General features: G+C 49.5%; 6 protein-coding genes and 1 non-coding gene across 7 annotated transcripts; 3 read left to right on the top strand and 4 right to left on the bottom strand.

Moving 5' to 3' along the window:
• Positions 1-549: 549 nt before the first annotated feature.
• Aspvir_r0005 lies at positions 550-669 on the bottom strand. Its single transcript, XR_006253196.1, has one exon. It is a non-coding gene; the product is annotated as a 5S ribosomal RNA Aspvir_r0007 (ribosomal RNA).
• Positions 670-1,084: 415 nt separating this feature from the next.
• On the top strand, positions 1,085-1,604 carry Aspvir_004454 (uncharacterized protein; the record flags this gene model as incomplete). The annotated part of the gene is made up of 2 exons (XM_043267680.1): positions 1,085-1,152; positions 1,190-1,604. 2 exons carry the CDS (start codon positions 1,085-1,087, stop codon positions 1,602-1,604), a joined length of 483 nt encoding a protein of 160 aa, XP_043123615.1.
• Positions 1,605-2,580: 976 nt separating this feature from the next.
• Aspvir_004453 (uncharacterized protein) lies at positions 2,581-3,483 on the top strand (the record flags this gene model as incomplete). Its single annotated transcript, XM_043267679.1, has 1 exon — positions 2,581-3,483. One exon carries the CDS (start codon positions 2,581-2,583, stop codon positions 3,481-3,483), a length of 903 nt encoding a protein of 300 aa, XP_043123614.1.
• Positions 3,484-4,023: 540 nt separating this feature from the next.
• On the bottom strand, positions 4,024-6,462 carry Aspvir_004452 (dipeptidyl peptidase III; the record flags this gene model as incomplete). Its single annotated transcript, XM_043267678.1, has 8 exons — positions 4,024-4,407; positions 4,451-4,474; positions 4,524-4,597; positions 4,649-5,087; positions 5,143-5,192; positions 5,248-6,064; positions 6,117-6,318; positions 6,371-6,462. 8 exons carry the CDS (start codon positions 6,460-6,462, stop codon positions 4,024-4,026), a joined length of 2,082 nt encoding a protein of 693 aa, XP_043123613.1.
• Positions 6,463-6,956: 494 nt separating this feature from the next.
• Aspvir_004451 (uncharacterized protein) lies at positions 6,957-10,152 on the bottom strand (the record flags this gene model as incomplete). The annotated part of the gene is made up of 8 exons (XM_043267677.1): positions 6,957-7,185; positions 7,239-7,418; positions 7,470-7,946; positions 8,008-8,325; positions 8,377-8,917; positions 8,989-9,522; positions 9,583-9,781; positions 9,841-10,152. The coding sequence occupies 8 exons, from the start codon at positions 10,150-10,152 to the stop codon at positions 6,957-6,959; spliced, it is 2,790 nt and encodes a 929-aa protein (XP_043123612.1).
• Positions 10,153-11,076: 924 nt separating this feature from the next.
• Aspvir_004450 (uncharacterized protein) lies at positions 11,077-12,360 on the top strand (the record flags this gene model as incomplete). The annotated part of the gene is made up of 1 exon (XM_043267676.1): positions 11,077-12,360. The coding sequence occupies one exon, from the start codon at positions 11,077-11,079 to the stop codon at positions 12,358-12,360; it is 1,284 nt and encodes a 427-aa protein (XP_043123611.1).
• Positions 12,361-12,451: 91 nt separating this feature from the next.
• On the bottom strand, positions 12,452-14,160 carry Aspvir_004449 (MFS transporter; the record flags this gene model as incomplete). The annotated part of the gene is made up of 4 exons (XM_043267675.1): positions 12,452-12,757; positions 12,804-13,753; positions 13,808-14,068; positions 14,154-14,160. 4 exons carry the CDS (start codon positions 14,158-14,160, stop codon positions 12,452-12,454), a joined length of 1,524 nt encoding a protein of 507 aa, XP_043123610.1.
• Positions 14,161-14,297: the final 137 nt, after the last annotated feature.

The raw sequence follows: 14,297 nt of genomic DNA, 5'->3' as shown, positions 1-14,297 counted from the left end.
AATAATTTATATTGATATTACCTCCTGCTTATTATTGCGAAACTAAAAGCTATTATTTTTCTAGACCTGTCTTTATGGATGATCATATTAATAGAAGAGAGGGTCTGTGGAGATTGTGAGGAATGAAGATAGTCATTTGCCTAAGGCAAGCTTCAGGTGATGGCCTAAACCCTAAGTAACTCCATGCTCGCCGGACTATTGTGTCCATCACCACGGCTTTGGGGCCATGGCGTCGACCTGGCGCGTTGCAGACACTCGGTGACGTCCGTGTACAAGGCTGGAGGAATGTGCAAATCCCTATCCTTGTCGTTAATCAACTTCTTGAGCTCCCGGTAAAAAGACTTGGGCAATGTTGACAGATATATAGTCGTCAGAGGGCCAGAGCCGCTTATCTGCAACAAAATCTTGATTCAGTTATAGTAATCATTGCGAGATCGTGAAGGCGAGGCACTCACAACCACAAGATACTATATATTTTCTCTAGTTATAAGATTGTTGTCTATAATATCAAAACAATGATATGAGAGGGAAAAATAGCAAAAGATCAAAAACATACGACAGCCAGGATTCGCTGGTGGTCTCCCACCCAACTACTAACTGGCCGGCGTGTGACTTAAGTACGGCTGAGCGGACGGGAAGCCCTGTTTTCCACACCCTATGGTCGTATGTGCTAGTCATGCTCAAATATAGGCTCTATATATTGAATTGAACAATGTTCACAGCCTTGCAACAGCGTTATTACCAGGCATACAGGTCCACATAAGCAGAAGTGGTGCTGGGTAATGTCAGTTGCCGAGCGGGTAGAGACGGCAATTGAGCCTGTACTACCTTCGCGACCCTTAAATATTATTGCATGTTTTATATGGCCAGTGATTGGATATTGGTTCATTACTAAACTGCGAGTTTAGACCATAACATGAGAGGAGCAGGATAGATTGCTGTTAATAAGGTTTGGGAGAAGCTCCGTCTGCTAGGTTCTTGTCTGCTCAACCACGGCCAGCGACCAGACATTTTGATCTCGAATGCCTGATATGGGAAACGCATCACTCAAGTTTGGGATATTTGTCTGGAGGAATTCAACAAGATGATGAATGTCAATCTTCATGCTTTGTTCAGAGTGAGGATAGCTACGGGTGGATCCGCAACCATATTGTGCATGGTGAGAAACTCATGGACCTCCTTTCGACAGGGGCGCTTGTGCTCGGGACGCTGTTCTGCCGTTCCAGCGCGATGGGGACGATGCGCAGCCGCTTGACACTGTTCTCGCCCTGGCTGTTTCCCGGGCCAGCTACGCGTTAGTAAAACGGCTCCTTGATGAAGGCGTCGACATACACACTAAGCAGCAGCACACCCATAACCCTATGGGCGCTGGAGGATTGGGGAGGGAGAAGGCGTCGCGGCGGGACGTCACTGCTCTTCACATTGCTAGCTTGTTTTGGAATGCGGAGGCAATCAAAGATCTGCTTGACTACCAGGCCGATAGCAGTGCTGTCGGCCATGGTATCAGAGACTTAGTTTCCTCCCGGGATAGCAACGGGCGTCTCACACTTCACTGGGCCGCCGCAGGCCATGATACTCGCGAATGCGGGCTCCCGACTCCCTAAAATATTCAGGCTGCTCCTTGCCAGCAACACTAGTACCATTAATGTCCAGGACGAAGAGGGAGCAACAGCCTTACTCTATGCAATTGAAAGCCATGCTGCATGTGGTGGGAGCAAGCACGCTGATCTCGCAATCAGGTTCTTGCTAGAGCATGGGGCGGATGCAAGTATGTCAGATAGTCATGGCCACACCGTGCTGCATATAATTGCTTACCGCTCCGTGGCTGGTGAGCCTATCAATACTGCTTTACTTGGCTTTCTGGTGTCGCATGGTGCTAGCGTCAATCATGCAGATAATGATGGGAACACGGCTCTTCACATCATGGCTATGAATCTACGCCAGGTGCAGGCGGTCAAGTTCCTACTCAGTCGAGGTGCTGATGTCCATGCCAGGAATGCCAAGGCACGGTCTTTCATGAAGCGGCACGTGGGGTTTTCCAGCCGCGGGAGACATACAACAAGAAGATCGTGGAGGTTATGGCCGCAGACAGGATAAGAGCGCAGGATGAGATGGTGACTATCCTGAAGCTTCTGGTGATGATAATATGATGGATCAACCGATTGCAGCGGGTAGGACGCCGCGACAGCTGCGGTCGGAGACAAGGAGTAGGTGGCAGCAAATAGGAGCGCCTGCTGTGAGGGGATGCAGTCGTAGTCATGCATTAGGGAATCAGGGATAGAATGGTGTTTCTATATTCTATTTAAGAAGAGGCAACAAGCGAGGATTTAGTTGAGATGGAAATATAAAGCTGCTGACTAGCTTCCTTAGTCAGGAGTCAGGAGACTCAGGACTCAGGAGTTAACACATAAACACCCCTGTCTTTCATGTGGGTTAGATCCCTTGCACGTTCTCCGTCGTCGGCTTACCTTGAAAGCATAACATCTGCTGCAGTCCTTCCTGTTCGCCAGGCGGACAGTATCTGTCGAGCGAGAGTTGGAGATCTCAACATTAATTCCCTCTAATATATTGAATTTAACAATGCTAGAACTACCTGGGCTCCGGCGTCCCCAAGAAACAGGAAGTGTTTTCCCGCTCAAGGACAATGACATCGCAAATCTCAGTCGAGACCAACTCATCCACGCTCTGGATGCTGCTCCACCCTTATGGGAGAACGGAGGGGTCCGAATCGTGCGTGTTTCCTCGGGCGTCGTTGTCAAGTACGGCTCCGACGTCCACATCTGGGAAGCCGCCAATATGCGATTTGTCGCCCAACATACAAACATTCGGCTTCCCACGGTTCTAGACGCATGGGAGACAAACGGGGAGAGCGGTCACGAAGATACCATATGCTATATCGCGATGAGTTACATACGCGGCCAACAGCTTGACGAAGTCTGGCCTACACTGAGTGACGCTTCTCGCTGCGATATCCAGCAACAGTTGCACCAATTCATACAAGAGCTTCGACTTCTCAAATCGGATAAACCGGGTCCAATCGGTGGCGGTGTCTCGAATGGCGCCTTTTTCACCGACTATGGCGCTGGCCCGTTCGTCTCCCAGGAGGATATGGAGCGGTGGTTTGATGGCCGCCTTGCAGTCTGCCGTCAGTTTGGCCTCGTGGACCAGGCGCAGGAGGGCTTTCGCGGCCTTTTTCGAGACCTCGCGATGTGTCATATGGATCTTCACCCACGAAATATCATTCTGGATGGTCGGGGAAAGGTCTGGTTGATCGATTGGGCGTTTGCAGGGATGTATCCTGCATATTTCGAGACTGCTTCTATCCTAAGGAACGGCTGGACGACCTATTTCGGAGATTGGCTGGGTCAGGGGGATCGTGCGCGGTTTGGCGAGGAGATAAACCGTCTCTTCTCCATATCATTTGCGTTGACGACTGGAGCGCTATGCCAGCCAACCGAGACAACCCATGACATGACCCGTTGAAATCAACTTGTTATCATTATTTCAAGTGAGACAGGTCTTTTATCCTCTGTGACATTATTACCTCAGTTGTCCTCTAGCCCGACATACCGAATTGAACCTTTGCGGTTGGCCACTGCTTGGGCACACTGCCGTGTCAGACTCGATATAATATAATCTCAAGAAACTGTAGTTATCGTCTTAGGCCGCCATATGCTCTGTTCAAACATATGCTAGTAGTCTTGAACAAAGCAAAGAAGAACAGTCAATATGCCACATGGCTGTCCAGCGCCATGCCACTAGTCCTGCCTTCTCTTTCTACAGCAATGAGCTAGTCAAATGACTCTGTCTGCATTGGCTTGATAAAGCTGTCCCTCTACATAGTACTAATGTCATTGTGGACTGCTCAAATCTAAAGACTTCCTCGGAGATATGTCTGTAGTAGCTTTATATGTACATCAACGTCATCGTCATTCCGGATTCTTGCTCTTGGATTCAGGGAATTTTCGCCATCAAGGAGCGGGCATCCCGTCTCGTGATGGTCCTCGCATGATAGCTGGGACGTTAGACATTCCTCTCTGCCCAGCTTTGGATGAGCCCACGAACAGTAGGCTCATACTCCTTCAAGATGACACTGTGTCCTTCTAGAAAGGTATTTGCATGGCAAAATGCCAATGGTGGGTCCTTCTTCATGAGTACTACTTCCCTCCATCCCAAAGCCTCTTCATTGACTGTAGTCAGGTCTTCATAGAATTCACGGCAGCTGCGTATGTCCGCTGTGCAGCGGTAGATATGCAAGCGGAGAAGCATCCGGCCAAGGGAAGCCCTGCCTTCCTGAATACGGGATCGATTGACTTGAACTGTCAAATTCTGGCCCTCTTTATCATGAACGATTTCGTAGAGGCCGTTTCTGTCACGAAGCATATGTTGGAGCATACCAAAATGTGCCTGAAATTGTTAGAGATAGTCGCTTTCGCTTGATGCTACTTACTCTGCTGTGTGCTTGACCCCATTTCTAGAATAGTTTTAGCTTCTGTTGTTTGCCTTCATATAGTCGCACCTACCTTGGTGGATGGGTTGTAATTCTCGAGTGCTCGCAGCCCATCAACTCCTAGTTGCTGATAGAGATTATAGACCACTTGGTCACACAAAGGTCAGGCCGAATCCTATGCATTTATCGGGCTCTTACCATCAGCAGGTTTAGTCTCGCTGTCTACAGTGCATCCGAAAAGCTCCAGGATCTCAGGAACATCAATCAGATAAGCACCAACAAGTTCAGCGCGACACTCGTCCACAGTTGTTGATAAATCTGTGAAGACTCCTGTCCAGGTTTCCCCTGGACCATACCAACTATCAATTGGCTTTCCAGAGAGTGGGTTCAACGGCGGGTGCTCTTTGTCGAAGTTGAAATGCCCCTGTGAGTCCTCTACAAGGAGCTTGCCTGTGCCATGGCCGAGTATCTCATGAAGAACTACCCAAATGTAGTATGCTGTAAAGCGGTGCTCCTGGAAAACTTTGCGCTCTGATTCAGAAATCATGTGGATGCCCCTCGCTCGTTTACTCTCTGCTACCATGCGGTTAGCAAAGATAATGTTTTTGAAACCATCTTCTTGTCTGATGTCATTATACTATCAATTGAAAGTTAGTCGGTGACAGTATCTCTTATGCACGCCGTTCACTTACATTTGGAAGATTGATCCCTGGAAACACCAGGCTGGAGCAATAAGCCAGGACTACGGTCTCGTCAGCTCTCTATGATTTGGGAAAAGTCCTCATGGTGCAGCTCACTTTGGACGCTGGCAAAATCAGGAATATCGAAAAGCTCCTTCTCAAATGGGCCTTTTCCATTATTCTCCTCATATCCCCCAGCCCAAGGTAGCTGAGGAATAATATCAGAGGCAATCTCAGCGAGTCTGCGGAGCACTTTTGTTTTTTCTGAGTCCGATATTCCGACGATACCCTCAAACTCAGCACGAACGCCAAGGGGATCCCTGTACGGCTCAACGAATCCAAAAACCGTCTCTACCTTTGGGGCCTTGTCCTTGACCCAGATTCTTTGTGCTTCCCTGTAGGAATTAAGGTCACCGGTAGAAAAGCTTTCTGCAATGCCTGCCAGCAGTTTCTGCTGTTCGCAATTGGCTGCGTACTTCATAGCTTCTCTCAGGCTCTGATTGATCTTCTTGAGTTCTTCTTTGTGATCACCCCGAACCAAGCGAATTCTTGTGCCATTGGCAGACTGATCATCGGGTTCCTGAGGAGCGGCTTCATCTTCTTCTACTGAGGCTTGCAGGATATCATATGTCCGGAGGGTAATCTCACCCTCCCTGTTGATGCTCTTCCTCAATCTAGTATTCTCGGGAAAGATTTTTGATGATTCCATCAACTTCGATACGGCGGAGACCTCTTTCATATTTTCAAGGGGCCCATCTCCAAGATAGTACGTGCTTTGGGAGGTGTCGCTCGGGACACCCAGACTATTGGGCAATGGTCGAAACAATGCATCTCGAACCTTTGCAAACATTCGCGCTGTGGTAGGATCACAGTTCGCAAGCTTCTCCAGCTCATCTGGTGATGTATCAGGGTGGAACTTCTGATCTCCAGAGCCCTACAACATTCAAATTATTGAATGCACAAGACACAAGGGTGTAGGTACTCACGAAGTAATTTCCAATATTGGACAGAAAAACCGCTGCATAATTAAGGAACTTTTCCACTTCAGTCATATCCACCTGCGCTCTGCCCGCTAGCTGTTCCCATTGACCATCACAGCTGTGGTGAAGGGCCATGATGAAGTCGAAAATATCGTTTGCTTCTGGGGACACTTGTCGAAGAATAATTCTTGTCCCTTGCCATGCGGCTCTTGCTAACAGTCAGGATAGCTGTTAAATACCAAGGTGTTAGGGTCTCTTACCTGGCCGTGTGGTGGGCATAGAGCTTCTCTTGGTTGGTGAGGCCTTCAAAGGAGGCCGCTACCGAAAGCTGAAATGTCTCGGGTTTACCCATTGTTATGGCCTCGAGAGTTTTTCTGATTCCCGATCAGCCGATTGCGAATTCTTGAAGACTTCTCGAGAAGACGTCAGGATGAGGAGAGTCGGGGAGACATCATTTATTTGTTGTGATTGTCACCCCGCAGATAACCACGTGAGAGCACTATATACACTCGCTAAGTCGCATACAGAAAATTAGTAACTACTGCAAGAATAGGGACTAAATTACATATTGTACCTGGCAACTTGCCTATTCAAAAAATGGTTGGGTAGCTTAAAAGCCAGACGCTTTTCATTGCCTTAAATAACGGCATACCAGTCCACAGAAGATGTCTTTGGCGGAGACATGCCTACTAGGCTTGTTGGTCCGGCACTCTGGCTATATAACGTTTCCTGCTAGTTGTTGACCTCTCAATCTATGGTCATTGTCTATCAGTCACATCATTGGATGGGAACATTACACGCATCTGTTCTTGTAGTAGATGGTATCAACTGCAGGCTAGAATGAAGTTACCAGAGCATCCATGGGACGAGACCTGCGAAGTCGGATGCACATCCATCTCTCTTGGAAATATTATCCTTGACACTGACAGCGTGTTCCATATACTCAGCACTCTCTTGACTACATCCCTGCGACTCGAGAACCTTGGATAGCTTGAATAGCGCTCGGGCTAGGTGCCTCTGGCCTTCGGATTCTGGAAGAGCTTCAGATATCTTGACACACTCTACGAGTAGTTGACTGTATGTAGTTAGTAAAATGAGGAACGAGATTATTATTCCGTTAGGTCTTACATTGCTGAAGCCGAGTCTCCTCGATATTGCAAGATATCTGCAACCTGGTACAGGGAGTCGCAGACTTTCAGACGCTCACCTAAGCACCCTCTTCGAAACGTCAGAGCTTTAGAAGCAAGCCGAAGCGCATCGTCGTGCAAGCCCTGTGCCATTCTTATACGGGCGAGCAACACCATATCCCTGCACCGCATTAGTTCAAGAATATATTACGGAGAGATATCCGAAACTCACCCAGAGAACCGAGGGTTGCCGGTTTTGAGAAAAGTGTCGTCCGTGAAATCCTTCAGGGAGGGACACCTTTTAAGCATCTCCTCTGCGCTATCGGGCTTTCCCATGCGTAGTAGCAGACTGGCCATGTTGCTGTACGAATTTCCTATTCTGTCGCTGTTGGCTTCCAAACGGATATCGATGGATCGCTGAAGGTGTTCGTGTGCCTTCTCTAGATCTCCAATCTCCGTATAAGCGAGGCCAATTTCGACGAAGCTGGCTGCCAAGAATGAATCGTTGGCTGGAAGTAGTGCAGCGCGGCAGTTGTATGCTTGTTGGAAAGATTCTAGAGCGAGCTGTGGGTGGCCAATATCGAGCTCGATGAGGCCTTGCAACTCGACTGCGCTTGCATATGCTAGTGTGCTGCGATCGGAAAATACCCCCATAGCTGCCTCTATGTAGGTTCGTGCAATGCTGTAGTTCTCCCGTTCATAAAGATACCTGCGATAGTTAGTCAATGCCTCATCTTTCGCCTGAGGTTACTCGCCAGCAGCAACGCAACAGAAGTTCCGCAAACTTCTGGTTATTCCCCACGTAAACCTTGAACTTTTCGTTTTGCTTCAAAAGATGGTGCAGATGAGGGAGGCTTCTCTCGCATCGTGACCATGAAGCGACCTGATGACCCAGGTCGGCACTGTATGTATCAGGGAAAGTAGGGAATAGAAGGTCGACGACTGCGCTAAAGTATGCTTGCCGTTCCTTATCACTCATTCGTCTGATGACAGCTGTCTGGACAAGTCGATGAATAGAAAGCACTTCATTTTCCTCGGACTTTTGAACGAGCCCGGCTTGGAGCATCAGTTCTTCTGCGTCGAGAATCCTGTGCGTTTGTCAGTGTTGTACCGTCCGACATTATACGCGGAAGGCTTACTCCATCTCGTCCTGTAGGAATTGGAATTCGGGATTTTCTATATTGCCCGACTCTTCTCTCAGCAAAGACTCTTGAACGCAGTCGGGATCGAGGAAGGACAGCAACATGTGAAGCGCCTTTGCATTCCCAGAAAGCTTCTCCAGGGACATTTCCCACACTGTTGCCAGAGTGTGACTATAGTCCATATTTCTCGCGCTTTTGCTGTCAATACTCGCTGCGTTCCTCTCGTACAAGGCTAGAAATTTATGCAAGGGAACTTTTCGATGTACTATGAAGCCACCTATTTGATTGAGTGCGAGGGGTAACCCGCCGAGGGCAGTAGTAATTGCTTTTGCTTCCTTTTGATTGGGATGTGACGTCTGGTCAGCACCGAGGAAGTTCAGCAGCGCGGCCGAACCAGTTTCAATATCGAAAGGCGTGACCAGACAGCCATCTGAAGCAAGGGCAAAGGCCGCATTCGAGTCCCGGCTTGTTACCAGGATGGAGCCCGAGGAGCTTCTCGGCCAAGCATGCTTCGCTAGGTCCAGGTCGTCGGCATTATCTAACACCAATAGCCATTTACAACCTAGGACAATGTCAGATTGAACCATACCAAGTGACTTGCAAGCTTACTCGTCTCCGCGAGCCACTCTTTCACCCCCAGCATTACTGCATTGTCGTCCGTTTGCATATCGGCTTTAGTCAGTCCAAGGCATTTTGAGATCTCTCGGTAACTCTGTCCAATCGTGACAAGATTGTCTGCAGCAAGCCAGAATATTGCATCATACTTGGTACGCGAATCATTTGCGTATCTCAGAGCGATCTGTGTTTTTCCCACCCCGCCCATTCCATGGAGCGCAAACGACCGTAACGTGGCTTTTCCTTCCACTTCCAACGAGCTTTGAATCTGGGAAAGGATGTCCTCGCGACCCCAGAATCGAGGGTTTTCGCTGAAGGGAAGGTAGTAGTATTTTTTCTTCTCATATGCAGGTGGCTGAGCGCGTAGGTTCGACATGACTTCGAGGACCTCGTGATATTTCCGATTATCGCGGCGCATGCGCGTGAGCTCGACCTCGCTCTCAACGGTTGAGGAAAGCCGTCGTATCCGCTGGATCGTCCTGTTGAAATCTCCACGCAGCTCTGGCCAGGAGTTTCGAACAACGTGAACTTGAGCAATCAGCAATCGGAAGAATGTGTCTAATGTGCCTGAGTATTGAGATCACCTACCGTGCTTATGGCCGCGGAAGAAGTGAATCGCTCGCGCATAGAAGCAGATGACCTCCGTATAGACCGCTAGCAGTGAGTCCTCCAACTCTTGACTCATTGGGAGCGTCCGCTCATACGTCCGAAAACGGGGCAATGTCAGACTAAGCTCCTCAAGCATGTCGCACACTTCCTGAAGCGTGTTACCAGTAGAAGAAGCCAGCTGCGCCAAGGTAATCAGAATTCGAACGAAGAATATAACGAGATCATAAAGCAACGCACTGTTAGTATCATTCGGATACTGCCCCAGACCACAGCTGTCATCATAGTGTCGGCACCGAAGGTGACGGCCAACACGGCGGAGAAATCATTAACAAATTTGATCATCGGCTTCAGTCTATTGACGGATTCCAGTGCCTTCCTCCCTGGAGATCCGACAGGCTGCAGCAATTTTGCATCTTGAAGCACTTCTTCAACACCTTTTGTCCCCAGGATCATTGCAAGGTCATCGTCTCCGGCAAGCTCTTCGCGGAAGTTCTCGAGAGCCTTCTGCCAGAGAGGGGACGGTTGGTCCTTGAGTGGTGGTTGAAACATTCTCACCCGACAGCCTTGAGACAAAGTAGTAGTAGATAGGTCTGTGGAATTTGGGATGATAGTTGAAGGCTTCAACGGCAACCGCCCCGCTAACACATCTCTCGTCTCATGTGGGTGATAAAAGGTGGCGCAGTGGGGTTTGACAGGGACAACACAATTAATGCTGCCGCCAAATTAAAGCATATGCAAAGCTATTGGATGAGCTGCATTCTATTGAATTTAGAGGCATGGTCGAGCTTATCGCGGCTTTATTACTGGCGGCGTCTCCCAATTCCCCGCCACGGCGGCTGTTGAAGCAATCCCACTAGCTGTGATGGATTTATCCTTGTCTGCTACATGAGACTAAACTCTGCCGATCTTATGGGCCATCAGGTCAACGCATCTGCTTTACACTACGCACATAGAAGACCAAATGAGGTGGTCTCATGCTCCTGATTCTGTTGCGTACCTTTTTACTGGAAAGGACGAACAGGTATATGTGGATTGTGGACTATATAATCCCCCATGTCAAGCGCGAGTCGGTAGGGTATTTAACTAAATATAGCTACAAGCTGGCTGCAGTTCAACAAGGTCTCGGTATGTCTATGACAGCCTCAAGACATTGCTGAGCTGCAGGCCCAGCGGCAAGCAGGCATGTGGGAAGAACGTGCATATCAGGGCCACAGTTCGAGATTGACATGAAACAGAGGAGAAGCGGTGCTTATATTGCTTTTCCCTTTCTGTTTTTAAGTAGATGATGGCTTTATCATTTCTATATATCCCCGAATGCTCATCCTGCTGAATACACGCATTATCAGGGAAGTCCCAGCAGACTGCCTAGTGTGAAATATGGTGAGGTTTCAGTGGAAGTCTCGTCTCCAGAAAGACCTTCAACAATCAAACCTTTTTGGTAAGTGAAAACACACTCAGCATCTGCATGGGTGCATGTCTCTGAACAGAACAGTGACCGCCGGCCAGCTCGCTTCTCATCATGGTAAATATGGTCTCCTTTCGGCACAACAAGCATCCCACCAGTCCAAATGTCAGTCATGGTACAGTTCGTGGCTGGCATGGCAACTACAGCAAATGCCACCGGACTTCTTCGACGTATTGGATTGCCAGGAGGTGAAGCATGGCCATACGCAGCGGCCTGAGCAGTTTGAAGGAGCCTTCTTCAAGATTGCCGATTATCTCGTCACCAGGGAGTCGATCACTTTCGACGAGGTGATGACACTGCTCTGCGAAGACGGTATTATGAGGGAACTCAGTCACGGCAATAACGATCATATCTCGGCTTTGTATCTGATTCTCTGTATCGTGGGCTGGCAAACAATGCTCTTTAAACCGCGGTGCATCGATCATATGCATTTCGAGATTCACGACGAGCAAGGGGGCTACAGAGGCGATGCATATATGTGTCTGAAGCTAGAGGTAGCCAGTTGTACGCGAATGCCCCTGAGTGAGTTGCTAATGGGCTTCGGGGTCCTCTTGCCGTCCAAAAACCTCTGCCTGAGTGATGATGAGGCGAGCCGAGAGGCATTCCAGCGAAGGGTAGAGGTCAACGCAAAACGCTTCAATGCACACTTTCTTACTTCCATTGCTGGTGTTCGGTTGAAGTGGGTTAACACTCTGGCGTGTCACCTGGAGTATAACCCTGCCACTAAAGAACTGTTTCTGTTTCGCTTTCCTTCGTTTTTCCTGTCTTGCCCTTCGCATTCTTCGGGGGCAGGCAAAAGAACAGTCTTGCAGTCATGTGCCACCACGAATAGGTTCCATTGTCAATGGGCAACAGAAAGCGAGGTTGGCTGCTTGCTTAACGAGATTCTACTGTCCTATCGCCTCTTATTCGGACAAACGAAGAAGTCACGGGCGTTGTTTCGATCCCTTGATCTCTTCCGTGATGTCCCAAGGGCGGTGGCTGATCCGCTTCTTCCAATCCTCTGTGGGAAGCAGTCTTGTCAGGGGTTAATTCCTTTGGAAACTGCAGAGTACTATCTTCCCAGAGACTTTCCGGTCCTTCGGTATCGACTATCAGTGCTGCAGGATCATCTGGCGCGGGCCACGCCCCGTAAATGGGTCCAGCTCTGGCGTGATAACAGAGATTCCGCTCACTGGTTGACATTCTGGGCTGTCATCGTCTTTGGGGCGCTTGGTACGCTGCTGGCTCTGTTGCAGGTCATTTGCAGGCTGTTCAGATTGCTTTTCGTTGATGAAATGACATCTTTTTAATCAAATTGTAATTCTATTGATTCTCGATTCTACATCAAACACTTTATAACTAATTCATCATTGATTAGCCAATCGTGTATCGAGATATGCCCTACTGCATATCCCCCAGAGCCACCCTCATCCTCGCACTCCACTCGTCCCGTTTGATCCGCAACAAAATCAAAGGTATCCCACTGAGAAGACAGAAGAGACAGGCTGCTGTAAAGGACCATCCAGTACCGATAGCATCGAAGAGAGGCTGCGCAATCACCGCACTCACACAGGACAGACTGTTCCGCATTAGATTGTTCACCGCGACGCCCATAGTTGACCTCTTGGGTGTGAATTCCGTCAGCATCGTCATGGTCACATTGGTGAGGATCATTCCCGCAAAGCCGTAGAAGAAGTTGCCAATCAACTACATGTCCTTAGTTGCCAGTTACCCAGATGCAAGACGTACTTACCGGCACCAGCCAGAATGCATGCTTGTCCGCCGTCCACCCCCACCACAACAATGCCCCCGGAAAGAGAATACCCGCCAGCAAGCAGTTCTCGCCGAGCCGGTCAACAGGATGTAAGATGAGATTGCCATCATCGTCAAAACGTCCTTCTTCCCTCGCTGTCCGTTTCATGATATAATCCTGCCAGCGGCCGCCAATGATCGCGCCAAACAGCATGCCCAGGCCGGCGGGGATATACGCCACTCCAACAATCACCGAGCTCCACGAGTACGGCGGCAAGGCAAAGGTATCTTCGATGGAGACGCAAATGAGGTAGTACGTTGCAAAGACAATGCTGGTGTAATACACGGTGATGAGGATGGGCGGGTACTGCAGCAAGGTAGCCGCCTGTATGGGCTTCAGCAGGAGATTCACAACTCTGCTCGCGCGTCTCGTCGACGTAGCTCGCTCATTCTGCCGGCTCTCTTTGAGGTTCATCGCCGTCTCTGGCATGAAGAACAGCATGATGAGGAATACAGCCCACCCATAGATCACCATGAACCACTGCGTGCTGCGCCAGCTCCACCGGGTGACCAGGGAGCCGCCAATAATGGGAGCGAACATGGGCCCGAGCATTGGGCCGAGCATGAACGCGCCCATGGCTTTGCCTCGTTCTTGTGCCTCGAACATATCGGAGATGGTACCGGCGCTGACGGCCTGGAGGGAAGCGCTGGCGGCGCCGCTGAGGAGTCTCATTGCGACGAACATGCCGATGTTGGGGCTGATTGCGGCTAGGATGCTGAAGAGGCCGAGGAAGAAGAAGGAGAGTAGGTAGACTAGTCGACGGCCGTAGAGTTCTGCCAGATGTGACCACCAGAGAGGTGTGATGGCGACAGAGAGAGAGCCAAAGGCGATGGACAAGTTCACGACGGAGACGGTCGTATGAAGATCCTCGGCGATCATGATGAGGCAGGCTGTCAATGAATCAATAGCAGTTCCGTCAGCAGAAGCAATTAGGGAAGACCTACGGAACAAGACACCGCTGCTCAGAGGCACGACCAATCCGCCCCCTGCCACTATAGCCGTCAAGAACCACTTGCGTCCCGCAGGATATTGTCGCGGGTCTTCGATCGCTGGGACGAAACACAGAAAGGATAGAAATCCTCGACGAACATGACGAGAACCATGTCGATTCTCTTTCTCTTGCTCATTATCGGCTTTTTCCGTGCGGCTCAGTGACTCCAGATTCTCCCCATCCGGTGCAGATTGAGGGCCTTCGCTTCTGTGGGCTGTCGGACATGTTGGTCTCCTATGTCAATTTAGCGATTTCGAAGTCTGATACTGTTATGTTGTTTTCATCAGCTCTATATATACTGATCATACCTCTTCCTATCTATATCCTTATTCGTATACTTCAGAGTACGTTATAATAGCGTCGCACGAGCTGTGGGTCCCCTCGGCCGAGCCAACCCTGGTCTCCTCCATCGAGTCTAAGCCCTAAGGCTTCGGAGATCCTCT

The sequence above is a fragment of the Aspergillus viridinutans genome (assembly GCF_018404265.1).
Source record: "Aspergillus viridinutans IFM 47045 DNA, scaffold_2, whole genome shotgun sequence".
Classification (NCBI taxonomy): Eukaryota; Fungi; Ascomycota; class Eurotiomycetes; order Eurotiales; family Aspergillaceae; genus Aspergillus; species Aspergillus viridinutans.
The sequence above is the reverse complement of the archived record's forward strand: the minus strand, read 5'-3'. Positions and strand labels throughout refer to the sequence as shown.